This window comes from Lactuca virosa, chromosome 9, assembly GCF_052849685.1.
Source record: "Lactuca virosa cultivar CGN04683 chromosome 9, Lactuca_virosa_CGN04683_v6, whole genome shotgun sequence".
NCBI classification, from domain to species: domain Eukaryota; kingdom Viridiplantae; phylum Streptophyta; class Magnoliopsida; order Asterales; family Asteraceae; genus Lactuca; species Lactuca virosa.
In genome coordinates this window covers 238276465-238291991 of record NC_136434.1, presented here as the reverse complement: position 1 = coordinate 238291991, position 15527 = coordinate 238276465, and the positions used below count along the sequence as shown (strand labels likewise).

The 15527-nt window shown below is 39.3% G+C and overlaps 1 protein-coding gene across 1 annotated transcript; it reads left to right on the top strand.

The window, feature by feature from the left end:
- The first annotated feature begins 14410 nt into the window (after positions 1–14410).
- Positions 14411–15230, top strand: LOC145140409 (uncharacterized). The gene is made up of 3 exons (XM_079073912.1): positions 14411–14603; positions 14681–14818; positions 14875–15230. Exons 1-3 carry the CDS (start codon positions 14411–14413, stop codon positions 15228–15230), a joined length of 687 nt encoding a protein of 228 aa, XP_078930038.1.
- Positions 15231–15527: the final 297 nt, after the last annotated feature.

The following is a 15527-nucleotide window of genomic DNA, read 5'->3' as shown; positions in this document are numbered from 1 at the left end:
ATTACACAAGTTTAATCAATATGAGTTTAGATTTGTCACTAACCTTGTCTTGTGATTATGGTTTTGACAAATTCACGTGGATAAGAACACATACACTATTAAATCTAAGTGTCATAAGGTTTCTCTCCGATTCATGAAAATGATGGTGAGGAAACACTTTCACTAAGTAGATTTTAGCTAGATAGCAATTGTGATATTTGCATTCTCAAAGTCGTTAGTGGAGCGTGTGTGGTTTACCGGCACACTAACATAGACTTGTGAGAAGTGGCAAAGGTCTAAACAATTGAGACTATGATTACGGCATCCCTTTTCATAGTTCTAAAATTGTTTAGACATACATGTGAGCTATCTAAGAGAGGTGTATGATTTTGATAAAGTTTTATCAAAACAATCTAGTATCAGAAATCTGAACTTTGGTAAGAAAGTCAGCTGATTTCTGAGTACATGTCAAAGCTAGTGGGAGCATAAGTGTTATGCTAATAATCATCATGTTAGTGGGAGCATGATAATTATGACAAAGGTTGCAAGTTAGCAATGTTAATTATAGAAAACAAAAGTTTCAATTCGTGAGGTTGCAGGGGTTGAAAAAGTTGTTTTGCTATAATTAAGGGAGAGGAAATTATACTTCATTTCAATTCTAAAAAGCTTAGATTGAGATTTTAATCGTATTTAATCAAGGATATATATATATGAATTTCATGTTGGAATGGCTCAACATAAGGAAATTCTATATATGGGTCCATTATTTGCGTTCTAAAATTCGATTATGATTACGACATCCCTTTTCATAATCTGAATTTTGAGAACTTGGCAAATTGAAATGGAAATATTATAGCAAAAGACTGGTTTAGTCTTTATGTGAGACATCATGAATCGTGTCCCATATGCTTCGGATATAGGATCGATTACATGTGCTATATTCATCCTTTCTAAAATTTTCCAAATGCCTGGGGCATTATGAAGGGAAAAGATCTAGAATTGGATATGACTAAAATGATTAAGCAATTGTCGAGGACAATCTAAGGTTTACCAAAGATTGGTTGCTCAAGGACAGTTGGAAGTATAATGTTAATTCTAGAAGGACCATATTGACATAATCTGTAAGGAGGCAACTCTTGTTCAGAAGTGATAGTCAAAATGGAATATGGAAATGTTTCAAAGTTAGAAATTATTCAATCTGTGTAAGATTAGGAAACTTAATGAAAGAAGGATGTTTCCAAGGAGCTGATCTCCTTTGGAATGCTCTGTAATGATTGTTGTCAAGTCTTTCTGACTTTGTGCATAATCATTAAGAGGATCAATGCATATAAGTTTAGAATCTAACAGATTTCAGTAAATGGCATGAATTTGGAATTCTTGCATTTGCAGTACGGATTTGGGACTGTGAAAAGAGGATCATTGGAGTGATGTTCAATTGATCTATTTTACAAAGTAAAGATCATAGACAAACATAGTATGCATACTTGGTGTATGGCATGACTAGTGTTTAGAAAACATAGTGTACATGCTTGGAGCATGGGACAACTATTGTTTTAAATTCAAGTATAAAGTTGATAAAACCGAAACAATGAATAATGAGTAATCAGTATGGTGATAAATAAAAGTGTTTATTTATATTCATAGGGTTTGATACCATATTTGATTCATTTATTCTTGTGTTTCACTTTGCATGTTTTGACTTCCAGAATAACTAAGTCGCTCTTCCTGAATGATTAAGTTATTCAAACCATCCATAGTCGGTCATATGTTGGAAGTAGATATGAATCAAGACTGTCATGGGTTGGTTTGTAGAGGTCCAAGTTGGTGGACAAAGTGGTGCTACAACACTCATGAGTGCTTATAAGTTCTGAGTATTGGATTCAACCCGCGCTCATTTGAATCACTTCATGGATTTTATCACGAGTGATCATGAGACGATAATATCTTATATTCTTCAAACCTAGAGATATGAGTTGTTACTATGAGTTGGTTATACATTGATTGCACGAAAACGCATTGGTAACTCGATGTTATAAACCGTGCCTTTGTGTATGATTCAACAAGTAGTAGAACAAGCCATATGAGTCGAAGTTTATCCATTCCTTTTACCTTTGAGATAAAAGTGATATATGTGGGCTCCTCGATGATTTAAAGATGATACATGTGAGTGCTTGGCCAAGCCAGGACTGATTTGATTTGTTCAATCAGTCAGTCATCATGAATCAGAAATCGGGAAACAACAAATGGACAGAGAGAATGATTGATAATCCATGTCTCAGTCCATATGATATCTAGAATGGAGGAATATATGATCCCTTATCTAATGGACAAGTCATTGACAAAGGTCAGAGTTCATCGACAAGGTCAGAGTTCGACAGAAGCTTTTGAGAGCTACGATTGCTGATCGGTTCCTGAAGTCATACGCAATAATAGTTTTAGACTTATCCAAGTGGGAGACTGTTGGATTAATGTCTAAGTCCATAACTATAATTGGTAAGACTTGACCCGACCCGGCATGGTCCATTTGGGTTGCATGACATCATGCATTTGGATAGACTATAATGAGAGAAATAACACTTAAGGTTGGTTAATATATTATAAGTTCTAATATATTAATAAGGTTATTTAATTAGTATTGATCAAGAATTAATTTGGAATTAATTAAGTGATCAAAAGGAGACTAATTAAATATATGGGTTGATTGTGTAAATCATTCATTCTTATATATGTGGGCTTGTGATCTAAGATTCCTTATGTTGGACTAAGTCCATGGGGTGACCCATGGATACTCCATGGAGGTTAAAATCCATGGAGCATAAGGAATGGGTAAAGTTATGAGTTACATGGTGTAACCCTAATAGCCACCATATAAAAGAATCCCATGGCTCAAGAAATCGTGCACTAATGTGTGAGTGTGAGGGCTAGACGATTTTAAGGAGTATTCAAGTATCTCTCAAGTTATTCCAAGTGTATTTGGTGTTGTGTGAACCATTTGAGGTGTCACACTTGGGGCACTAGGCACTCAAGCTTCATGAAGACATTCTACATCAAAGAGGTATGTATTCTATCTTGTTATATTTATTATTTGGTATGCTAGATTAGGATAATACCTTGGATGTTCATAATTGTATGTATAATAGAGAAAACATAGATCCAAGGTATTTAGGGTTGCATGTACACTTAGGAGTGTTAGAATGCTCATAACCCAACAGACAGTAGGTTCGCCTCAAGATTTTGGCAGTCGCTACAAAAATCCCTGGGAACTAGGCTGGACATGGGTACAACCTACCACCCACAAACTGATGGACAGAGTGAGAGCACTATACAAACGTTGGAAGACATGCTGAGAGCTTGTGTGATCGACTTTGGTAAAGCGTGGGATATCCATTTACCATTGGTCGAGATTTCATACAACAACAGCTACCATACTAGTATCAAAGTTGCTCCATTTGAAGTCATCTATGGCCGGAAGTGCAGATCCCCTCTGTGCTGGGCTGAGGTGGGTGACACACAACTAGCTAAAGGAAAAGTTCCTGACAACACTCTCACTGGTCCGGAAATCATCAGGGAGACGACTGAAAAGATTTTTCAAATTCGTGAACGATTGAAAGCATCTAGAGACAGACAGAAAAGCTACGCTGACAAAAGACGGAAACCCTTGGAATTTCAGGTTGGTGATCTTGTTCTATTGAAAGTCTCACCCTGGAAGGGCATGATACGATTAGGAAAGTGAGGCAAACTAAATCCAAGGTACATTGGGACTTTTGAGATTCTTGCTAGAATCGGCCCTGTAGCTTACAAACTCCGACTACCACATGAACTGTGTAACGTACACCCTACTTTCCACGTATCCAACCTAAAGAAGTGTCTATGTGATGAGACTCTTGTTATCTTACTCGATGAAATCGAGATATGAGAGCCTCAACTTCGTGGAAGACCCGGTAGAAATCATGGATAGGGAAGTCAAGCAAACAAAACAAAGTCGTATCCCGATAGTGAAGGTTCGCTGGAATGCAAAACGGGGACCTGAATTCACTTGGAAGCGGGAGGATCAAATGAAACTTAAGTATCCTCATCTTTTCCCTAGTCCATGTGTATCTCTATTGACTTAATTTCGGGACGAAATTCCCTTTAACGGGTGGATGATGTGACAACCCGTAAATTCAATCTTGTAAAAGTCAAACTTGGTCAACTAAAGTCAAACTTATCCAATAAAAGTCAAACTTGTGCTTTGATGTAATCTGAAGGTTAGATTAATAACCTTTACATGTTAAACACTTAGTTAAAAGGGTTGTGGAAATTTGAAATTTAAACACTCAAAAATCTGAGGAGCCTCGCAGGAACCGAAACCCCCTTCGCAACCGTAAACGTCTCGTAACCGAGAACCTCGTTCTCGGCTGTGAACTCGCTTCTGACCTTAAACGGTTTTCAGCCGTAAACTACCCCCTATATATGTTTGAATGAAATAATCCTCACTTCTACTTTTCTAACCGAAAACTCAAGCTTTTCTCTCAAGATCTTCAGCCGAAAACCCAAAGTTTTCTCTCAACTATCATCCGAGGATCATTTGATTCACCTTCGGATCTTGACAAGAATGTCTAGTGTTCTTCTTCTTCATCGATAAAACACCCTTCATTCCTGCGTTTACAGCCGTAAACCCTTGAATCTCCTTGGTTTCACCAAGAACACCAAGATCACACACTTGGGTTTACAGCTGAAAACACTTGAATCTTCAAATGGCCGTGAACCGTTTGCGGCTGTAAACACCAAAGCCTAGCCGTGAACTCTAAGAAGTCACTCGATTTCATTTCTAACACTTCTTTTGTAAGTAATTGTCACACCCCCGGACCAGACGGCGGAAACGTCCTGAGGCGGTGACTTCATTGTGCAGTATCATAACAATTGAATATAAATGAAACAGAGCAATCCAAACATCATACATTGAGATAACAAACTTACATTGTTTTCAATATTGTATTTGTTCTTCGAATTACACAAAAGAGACATAAGCAGAAAAATCCAAACTACAGCTAATTAGTCCTGCATCCGCGCCTCTTGTTACCTGCTTACTAGATACCTGAGAATACAATTCGTTTTGAAAAGCGTCAACTAAAAAGTTGGTGAGTTCATGAGCAGTTTTGTGTATAAAATCATTTACACATGTTTAGAATCGTTCTTATTGTACTTTCAGAAAATCTGATATTTTCTATGAAATCGTTTGAAGTCTTGCCTTGAAAATCATGGATATATGTGTGCATGTCATTACTTTTATTCATCCTTATAAGGAGTGATTTGAAAAGTAGTGTGATTTGTAAAAGCAAGCTGTGTACGAGAATAGTTCTTTTGAATAGTAACAATCAACCGTTTCAAGCAAAATCCCTTATTTTAAAAAAAGGAAATATGGTTGAAAATCTTGTTCCTCTTATCCAGTAAAATTGAGTGTGTGTTCAAGTTTATCGTTATCGAAATCGTAGAAAAATCGTTTTCTCCAGAAAATCCTATATTTTCTGCTATAAAATAATCGTAAGTTCTAGTTTATCGTTATCGAAATCGTAGAAAATCTTTTTCTCCAGAAAATCCTATATTTTCTGCTATAAAATAATCGTAAGTTCTAGTTTCCAACTATGTATATGTGTGGGCTAGTTTATTGTTATCATAACCGTTTACAAACGTTTTTCATAGAGTCCTACGCTTTTTAACTTATAAAAATAGCAGTATTACGACTGTATACTTGTTAGGAGAAAGAATCAACCTGGCTATTGTGGACATTCTACGCGATGAAGAAGGACAGTCAACACAACAAATGCGAACCATCACCTATCACGTGTAGGACAGTCAACACAACGTGCCAAAATTTATTTATGAGGTTTTCCTTACATAAATTTCTAGTTAATAGAACATATTCTAGTGAGTCGTTATAACCATACTAATCTGACAGAGTGCCTGTTTTGGCGTTTCTCAGGTGCCCTCGGTTTGGAAAAGACATTTGTCACCCTAGACTGGCATGTCTAGCTGTAGCGAACAGCAAAGGTGCGGGGTGTCAATCCCATATAGATCTATACACAAATTTCCGCTCTCCCTCCAGGAGACTCTGGCTATAACTCCTTACAGGACTTAGACGTACACTAATATTTTTATATTTAGGTACTTTTGAGATTTGTCTGACTAGAATATTAACAGCCTTTTGAGCAATCGTTAGAGATCCATTATTTGTTAGATAAATAATGAAATTCGTACTCATTGAATAGAAATATCGTTCTCGTTCCATATCGTTGATTGTGCTCGTTAACTAGGTGCTCGTGTTCGTTCTTTTTGTTTATTGAAAAATAAGTCAGTTTAGTCAAGAGATCAAGTTATAATTTGTATAAGTTTATAACTGCCGGTTATGGCACGCATTTTCAGTTTTATGACATATTGAACATTACTTATGTTATTGGAGGTTTTACGACAGCAGTTTATGACATGCAAATATTTCTGTCATAAAGGCTCTACTTGTGTATTTTCTTGACGCAAACTTTTATATTGAATATTTATAAAATACCCCCTGACAGTTTGCAAAATAGTCACAAAGTTTCCATTTTCGAAAATTTACTAGAAATGGTGTCCACTTATCAAGATCCCTATTATAACTTTTATCTTTAGACATGAAAGCATAGATAAAGGGGTTAAGTTGGACACACCCAATAGTTGGGAGGATCTTTTGTACAAAGTATCCTCTGTTCGTTATGAAATTGAGAATTTCTACGTTCATGAGTATATTACGAAAATATTAATTTAATAATATTTCACACACACATACAAACATACGTATATATGCAATCATTTAAGAATTTAGGCAAGATTTGACTTGTACTCTCCCACAAAACATTAAAACATTGAAAAGGTGGGGTATGAAGCTCACATTGAGTTAGTTGAGGAATTGTCTGGAGTTATGGAGTGAAGATCTCAAGCTTAAACTCTTGCTGAGATGAGGAACTTCCTTGGGAGGGATGTTTTCCTAAGGATGATCATCACATATTATTATGAGCAAAATAATATGGATTCATCTTGAAATATTATAAAATATTAGATGAGTGGAGGAATTTACCTTAAAATTTCCCAGGAAGAAGTTGAGAAATTTCCTTTCAGCAAGATCCCCTGTTCTTGCTTGAAGATGAGTTTTTGAGAGAAAATGGGAAAAGTGTGGGAGAAGGTGAAGTCTAAACTCCTTACTGACGTTGCTTTGAGGGTGAAAAATGGAGGAAATCTTTGGTGCATGGGGATCTGGTGGTCCATGCATGGATATGTGGTGGGTAAAGCATGGAATTTTGTGATTTGCATGGGAAATGAGAACTTCATCAAATGACAAAGTCAATCCCTTTGTCCTTTTCTTGATTTAGGATAAGGTTTTCCTAAATCCCAACCATTTATTTTTATAAAGAATATGCTTAAAATAATTAATTTTAGCATAAAATAGGGGTCTAAGGGGTTTAGAATAGGAAAGATACGAGTTTGGTGTAATTTCCGGCGTCAAAATGCCTTAAAATGGTGAAAAAGTCCGAAAATAATGAAAATCCGGAGTGGAGGGTTGTTCCTGCGAGGTTCCGAAGCACTTAGAGAAATTCCGGAGTCAGCTTCTAATTTCCGGAGTAAAGGAGTACATTTCCGAAGCACTTTCTCGGATTCCGAAGCCAATTGCTTAATTCCGGAGCGAAGCCAGCAGTCCGGACCGAGGGTTCTGAAGTCGGCTGAACTTTCCGAAGCGAGACTAGCCTTCCGGAGCAAGCCTTAGTCTTCCGGAGTCACTTCAGAGGTTCCGAAGATGCTTCCTCTTGGCCCTTAGAAGGCATTCCGGACTAAGAGGTTCCGGACCAAGAGGATTCCGGACCAAGAGGGTTCCGGCCAAGAGGGTTCCGGACCAAGGGGGTCCTTTTGGGTTTCCTGTTCCGGTTTTGAGCTGTTTTCGATTAAGGAAGGTGCTTAGAGAGATTTGGGAGAGATTCCACATACTTGGAGAGATTTGGGAGAGATTTCATATTATTGGAGAGATTTGGGAGAAATTTCACATACTTGGAGAGATTTCACATGTGGGAGAGATTTCTTATACTTGGAGAGATTTGGGAGAGATTTTACATACTTGGAGAGATTTGGAAGAGATTTCACATACTTGGAGAGATTTAGGAGAGATTCACTATAATTGGAGAGATTTCGCATACTTAGAGAGATTTAGGAGAGATTTCACATACCTGGAGAGATTTGGGAGAGATTTCACATACTTGGAGAGATTTGGGAGAGATTTCACATACTTGGAGAGATTTGGGAGAGATTCACTATACTTGGAGAGATTTCGCATACTTAGAGAGATTTGGGAGAGATTTCACATACTTGGAGAGATTTGGGAGAGATTTCACTTACTTGGATAGATTTGGGAGACATTCACTATACTTGGAGAGATTTGCATTCTAACACTTTATGGCTCCTTAGGAACTCATATTGAACACTTAGGAGTGTTAGCACAAATCTCACAATAGTCCTTACTTACCTGAGGACGGAATTTCCTAGCCAAAAGTGTTAGTTGTGACATCATCCCCCCGTTAGAGGGAATTTCGTCCCGAAATTCTTTCGAAAGTTAGAGTCATGAATATGGGAATAGATGAAGGTACTTTTGATTTATCTAGTCTTCGCGTTCCTAAGTGAATTCCGGCTCACGTCTAGCATTCTCTCGAACCTTCACCCTCAGGATGCGACTTTGTTTTGTTTACTTAACTTTTCCGTTCGTTGCTCTGGTAGGCTGAGCATTGATTTGGAGGTTCTAATTCCCTTTAGTCTTGTTTAATGGAACTGGGAGGGTTTTGTCTGATAAACACTCCCTAGGTTCTACACATGGAATACGGGGTGTACGCCACTAAGCTTGGAGGGTAGTTGGAGTTTGTAGGCTACCGAACCGATCCGTGCGAGGACCTCGAAGGGTCTGGTGCCTCGTGAATTTAGTTTACTTTTCCTTTTGATTCGAGTCACTCTTCCCCGAGGGGAGTTCTTAAATAATACCCCGATCTCCTACTTGGGATTTCAAGGTTTTAAGATGCTATCAGTATAGTTCCTTTGTCGGTGTTACGATGTTTGGGGTCCTGTTTGGGTTTGGACTATCCTTTCCGTGGTTTCTAGAATAATCTTGGGTCTAGTGAGTGTGCTATTGGGCGTTTGTCATCTTGCTGGCTGGGTATCTCTCGTCTCAGCCTAACAGAGGATGGTCTGCACCTCTGGCCACACAGGGCCTCGAGGGGTGCAACTCCTATGCTCGAGTGGTAGTTGTTGGTATAAGAATACTCGTTTAGAAGCAAGTGGGTATCCCAAACCTTGTCAATGTCCATTACACATGCTTCTCTTCGGGATGTGAGTTCTTGTTTACCTTGACCTCGACAGGTGGAATTTCTAGAGTTTCGTTGGTCTGACACTTATGAGCGCTGAACACATGGAAGGTGAAATGTCCAAGACTAGTTCCTTATGTTAATCAAAGACTATGAGTTATCGGGACCTTTCTTGGCGAGGCCTTTTGAATGGTCTTCTAGGGATCGGGATCCTGGTGTCCTAGAAGTAGAGTTTTTTGGGCGTTAGGAGTTGGTACTATGGTCACCAAGGTTGAGTTTGCGAGTGGTGTAGTTAACCTTATGAGTCTTAGATTATCTTGGGGGTTTTCTTCTTATAGTTTTCCCAAGCTAATGGTAGGTCGGCCTCTGCCAGTCCTCGTTGTTGGTTGAACATGTCTCCGATTCGGGGTAGGGAGTATCGATTCTTAAGGATGGGCTTGTTTGGCTTATTCATAGTCGATGGTGCCTATGGTAGTTTCGTATTTCTCTCTTATGAGTTAGACAGGTGCTTCCTGTGGTTAGGGAATGGGTCTGATGTTTCCCTTATCTATTATGTCGATCTTGCGATCAGACACTATCTGTTCTTGTGACTGTGCTAAGTGGTATCGGGTGTTTGGTTATTGGGGTTGTTCCAGGAGTCGGGGTGATTCTATCTCCGCTTAGCACATGGTTGAGATTTCCAAAGGGATTATAGGACCCTCTGGAGGAAGGTTGGAAGCCTTTCGAATTCCCTTTGATGCCCTTTGCTTCTTGGTTTTTAATCTTTATTGGGGCTAGGGAAAGGTGTGTGGTATTTTTTACACCAGGACTTAGGTGTCTGGTTGCTAGGGATTTGTCGTTACCGGCTGGAAGAGTTTCGTCACTCGGTGGAGTAGGACGAAAGTCTATTTGTAGTGCTTGGGGTTTGTAAGGTGAGGATCAAGCCTGTCCGTGCCAATTGATGGCATTGGACTTCTTGTTGTTATGTCGATTTGAGGAGTATTGGTTGCTAGTAATGACAGGGTGTTCTATGTTCATGTTCTTATCGTTGCTAGTTTTGTTTTCGTTGTTACCATCTGGTCTATCTTATTTCTATTTATTAGGTGTTCCAATGTTCATGTTCTTATCGTTGCTAGTTTTGTTTTCGTTGTTACCATCGGATCTATCTCGTTTCTGCTTGTTAGGTGTTCTAGTGTTCGTGTTCTTATCGTTGTTGGTTTCGTTTTCGTTGTTACCATCAGATCTATGTCGTTTCTGCTTGTTAGGTGTTCTAGTGTTCGTGTTCTTACCGTTGTTGGTTTTGTTTTCGTTGTTACCATTGGGTCTATCTCGTTTCTGCTTGTTAGGTGTTCTAGTGTTCGTGTTCTTATCGTTGTTGGTTTCATTTTCGTTGTTACCATTGGGTCTATCTCGTTTCTGCTTGTTAGGTGTTCTAGTGTTCGTGTTCTTATCGTTGCTAGTTTCGTTTTCGTTGTTACCATTGGGTCTATCTCGTTTCTGCTTGTTAGGTGTTCTAGTGTTCGTGTTCTTATCGTTGCTAGTTTCGTTTTCTTTGTTACCATTGGGTCTATCTCGTTTCTACTTGTTAGGTGTTCTAGTGACACGAAGGTGCTGCTATAAGGAAAGGGAATTCGTAATCCGAATTCTGCCAGGTCCTTCCGCTATAGATGGATGTGACCTAACCGTACATACTTAGGATATTTAGAGATGGTTGACTGTAGGGTTCTGTCCTAATCGCTATTCAACCCAGGGACAGAAAGTAAGGCAGAATCGCACGTTCTTAGTTTGCGGAATCCTAACCATGTGTGATACTAACGTTCATATGGGACCATCATGGTCCATTCGTAAGGATCCCTAGCTTCCCGTAATTTACAGGATTTGCTCTAACGAGACAATAGTTTTTGGATTATGTTTTTAATTGACAAAAACTTTTGTGATTGATCGATGCTTAAGTTTATCGTGGAACGTACCAAGAGCTGTGGTAGGGTTCCTTGTCGCCAACTCATGTCTAGTCGTCGACTCCTTCGTTAGTCATCTCTGTTGGACAATCTCTCTTGAAATGTCCTGTTGCACCGCACTTGTGACAAACTGGACTTACTTCTGGGTTGAGGGGTGGAGTGACGTATGGGGCCGGGGCCCTACAGTAGCGGGAGGTGTGCCCCATCTTATTGCACCTTTTGCAACGAAATGTCTGGCAGGCTCCCCAATGATGGTATTTGCACTTGTTGCAGGGTGGATTGTTCCCAAAGTATGATTGTCTTGGTGTGGGAGGAGTAGGGTTAGTGGGGGTAGGGACTGATCCCGCTTGTTGTCTTTTAGTAGGCCTCTGAGTCGAACTGCCTCCTTTCTCGCTCCCGAACTTTTGTTTCATGAGCTTAGGTTTAGGTTTTTTTGGGTGCATTGGCGAGTCGTCCTTCGTTGGTTTTCCTGGTTATTGTTAGGATCGAATTTACTGGAACTGTTTGTATCTTCGTTCGTGCTGTTGGCATTGAAGTATGCCATGACAGTCGCCACGGCAGCTGTTACAGTGGCTTGGAATGTGGTGGAGTCTATTTGTAGGACCGGTGCATCGTCAGGGTACTGGTTATCTCTATGGTAAGACATGACCCTGTTGCACACGAAAAGTGAGCTCGTAAGTACTTGTAGCTAGTTTCAAGTGGGTTTACTCATATAATCTTAACGTACTTGTGCTAATTGTGTCAACCTACATCCCCATGATGCAGTTATGGTATTGAGTGGGAACATGTATTGTCTGACGTAAAGTCCGTCAAAATAGCACATAGCTAGCACTATAGTTAACGGATTCGGTTGTATGGGTTCTTGAAGGATGTATTCCTCTTGGTTTACTACTACTGGTTGCGATTAAGGGCATTATGAACCTAAGGCGAGTAGTGTGGTGATCCTCTTTTGGCGCACAAAGTGCTTGGCCATTTTACTCATACTATGAGTGCCCTTTTTGTGTTCCTTACGCTGCTAAGGCTGTCCTAGCCTTGATTGCTATGAGTTGCGGTCTCCAAATGACCATTTCCCCTTTTGAGGAGTGCACATGGTCTCCATAGTTTTCTGGTTCTACTTGTGGGTCTCGTAAGGCATTTGGAATGGCGTTCTTGTTACTCGTGGGGGATCGGATTTACATTCCCATATATCGGGCTTTGTTTATGGTCTCCATTACTCCATGACAGAGGGTTGGAAACCGGGAGTCACTTTGGGTTACTTGTGGTTTAAACGGATGTCTGATTCGTGAGGGCGTTGGCTATCGGAGTTCGGTGCACGTCGATTGTGGATCGGGTTGTATTTTGTGAAGGTGCGCCCTAAGTTGGGTAGGAGTCAATTTCTCAGCTTGTTTTTGTGTGGGTATCGTTTTGTTTCTAGGTAAGTCTATTCTAGGAGTACCTATATGGGGTGTTTATGTATCTGGGAAGAGAAAGGTGAAAGGGTCTCTGGTCTACTATCAATTGGGTAGAGCTCGTCAAGGGTTTCCTTGGCACTTTTATCCTTGCTGGGTTGTTAGTCGGAATCCTCCCTTTCACAATTCATCTCTTGGTATTCCTTAGGATCCACTTCTGGATTTTTCCTCATGGACTTCTTCTGGTCTCTCTTTGCCCTATCCGTAATTTACCGTGACAGGGTAGTAGAAGTCTTGGCGAGGAATTTCAACTACTTGTTTGTGCGAGAATCGAGGTACGAGATATATTTATGTATAAGTACGATTTAACGGACTTAGGACTTTTGCTAAATACCTTGACTCCTGTTCCTTGTTTGGTTGTGGGCTTAGGGTAGGATCACTAGTCCGACTTTCGGTTAATTCATAATTATGCATGCTAAATATATACATGGATATTAAAACCATTTGTAAAGATCATACTTAACTCAGTTGCATATGTTAGGCAATTGAGTCTTTTCTCCAAATCATTTACAGTTCAAACAAATATACTAGTAAACTATAATAGGTATAGTTTAGAGGATCAATACATACTATTTTCTAGAACAGAGGAACAATACATGAATCAATACATACATACTATTACTATTCATTAGAAAGTATACTATTCATTTACAAGAACAAAAAGGAACTTACATATTATACGTGAACAAAATAACTAAAATGTGAGATACTATTTCATGGCATAGCAATATTTTTGTTATGTCACGTTTTGTAACCAGAGTCTCCAGGAGGGAGAGCGTGAGTTTGTGTATAGATCTATACGGGATTGACCATCCCACACCTTGCTGCTAGCTACAGTGGGACCTGCAGGTCCACGGGTGACAAATGTCATACCATTTTCGACGCCTGAAGAACGCCGTGTTTTATACTAGTCAATCAAGCATGGTTATAACCTAATCACATTTAACCTAAATTAACCAGTTTGGTTACAAGGCAGTTAATGCATCAGTAGTTTATTTTACACAATTCTACTATAAACCTTCATTTTCCATTACATTCATACAATGATATTCTCACATGAGAAATGCATACTATTTTTCTAGTAAAGATGGTTATACAAATATGGAAAACATACATTTTATACTATTTCAAGTACAAACATACATTTTACATTATTACAAGAGAACAAACATACAAAACAGTCGGGTCTTGGGTAAAAGACTACTTTTCATTTTAGAAGAAAATATAGGATTTTCTGGGAAGTATACAAACATTTTACTAAACAAACACAAACATTTTCATGAAACAAATACAAACACTTGACATTAAATACTTATGAACTCACCAACTTAAATGTTGATACTCTCTTTCAAAATAACTTGTATTCTCAGGGAACCAGTAGACAGGTACACTGGATCAGGTTTTGAGAAGACGAAGCATGTTCAAGACTCGTCTTTTATTTTGATATATATATTTTTGGTGTCTTACAACTATACAAAGAACACACATGTATTAACTATTCTATTAATGCAATGGATGTTGTTGCTTGTTTTACTATTGTGCATTGTTATGATACTGTACATGACGTCCTCCGCCCCCGAATGTTTCCGCCATCTCGGTTTGGGGGTGTGACAAAACACTACAAGTGTTGATTGTTGAAGAATAAGAAAAAGAAGGAAGCGAAGGGGAAGAAGATGACACGGAACATGCACACTTTGATATGGCTGAAGTATCGTTAAATTCAATTAATGGACTCACCCCGCCACACAAGATGAAAGTAAAAGGAGAGATCGGAGGCATGGAAGTGGTGGTGCGTATCGACAGTGGTTCAACCCATAATTTCGTTTCTTCCAAACTAATCAAGAAGCTAGGAGTGGAGGCTTCCGGTACCAATGCAGTCAAAGTGAAACTGGGTAATGGGATGATGGGTGCAAGCCCCGAACCTGCAAAAGAATCATGTTAAACTTACCAGAATTGAAAATAATTGAAGAATTCCTACCTTTTGAACTTGGTGGGTCGGACGTGATTTTGGGCATAAAATGGTTACAAATCTTGGGTGACATGACAGTGAATTGGCACGAGCTCTGGATGCAGTTCTGGGACGGGAATCGTCTTGTAACAATTAAAGGTGATCCTAGTTTATCTAAAACTCTAACCTCTTGTAAAACACTTTGTAACATGAAGTGGAGGGGTACCTAGACCACTTAAATGCGAAAGAAGAAACAAGCCTGGAGATGGAACTCTCAGCCTGTATTCAAACTATAATTAACACCTACAGTGAATTGTTCAAGATGCCTTCTGGGATTCCCCCTCAGCAGAGCCATGAACATGCGATCGTCCTCAAGGAAGGCAACACACCTATTAGTGTACGTGCATATCGATATCCACATGTTCAAAAAGACAAGATAGAAAGATTGGTGAAAGAGATGTCAGATGCCAAAATTATTCAACCCAACAACAACCCATTTTCAAGTCCCGTTCTTTTGGTTAAGAAAAGATGGAGGTTGGCTTTTTTTCGTGGATTACCGTGCACTCAATAAAGCCACAGTGTTGGATAAATTTCCAATTCCGGTCATTGATGAACTCTTAGACGAGTTACATGGAGCGGTGGTGTTTTCCAAACTCGACTTGAAGTCGGGGTATCATCAAATCAGAATGAAGGCCGGAGATGTTCATAAAATGGTGTTTAGGAAACATGAAGGGAACTATGAATTCTTGGTTATGCCATTTGGTTTGACTAGTGCACCAGCTACGTTCCAGTCATTTATAGCAAATCTGAGCAAGAACACCAGAAACACTTATCTATTGTCCTCCTATTACCACATGATAATAGGTTG

Bases quoted from the DNA above. Each gene is read 5' to 3' on its own strand.
- LOC145140409 (XM_079073912.1), top strand. From the start codon at position 14,411: ATGGCTGAAGTATCGTTAAATTCAATTAATGGACTCACCCCGCCACAC. The intron at 14,604-14,680 runs GTAATGGGATGA...AAATAATTGAAG, and splicing joins TGCAGTCAAAGTGAAACTGG to AATTCCTACCTTTTGAACTT. The intron at 14,819-14,874 runs GTGATCCTAGTT...TGTAACATGAAG, and splicing joins TCGTCTTGTAACAATTAAAG to TGGAGGGGTACCTAGACCAC.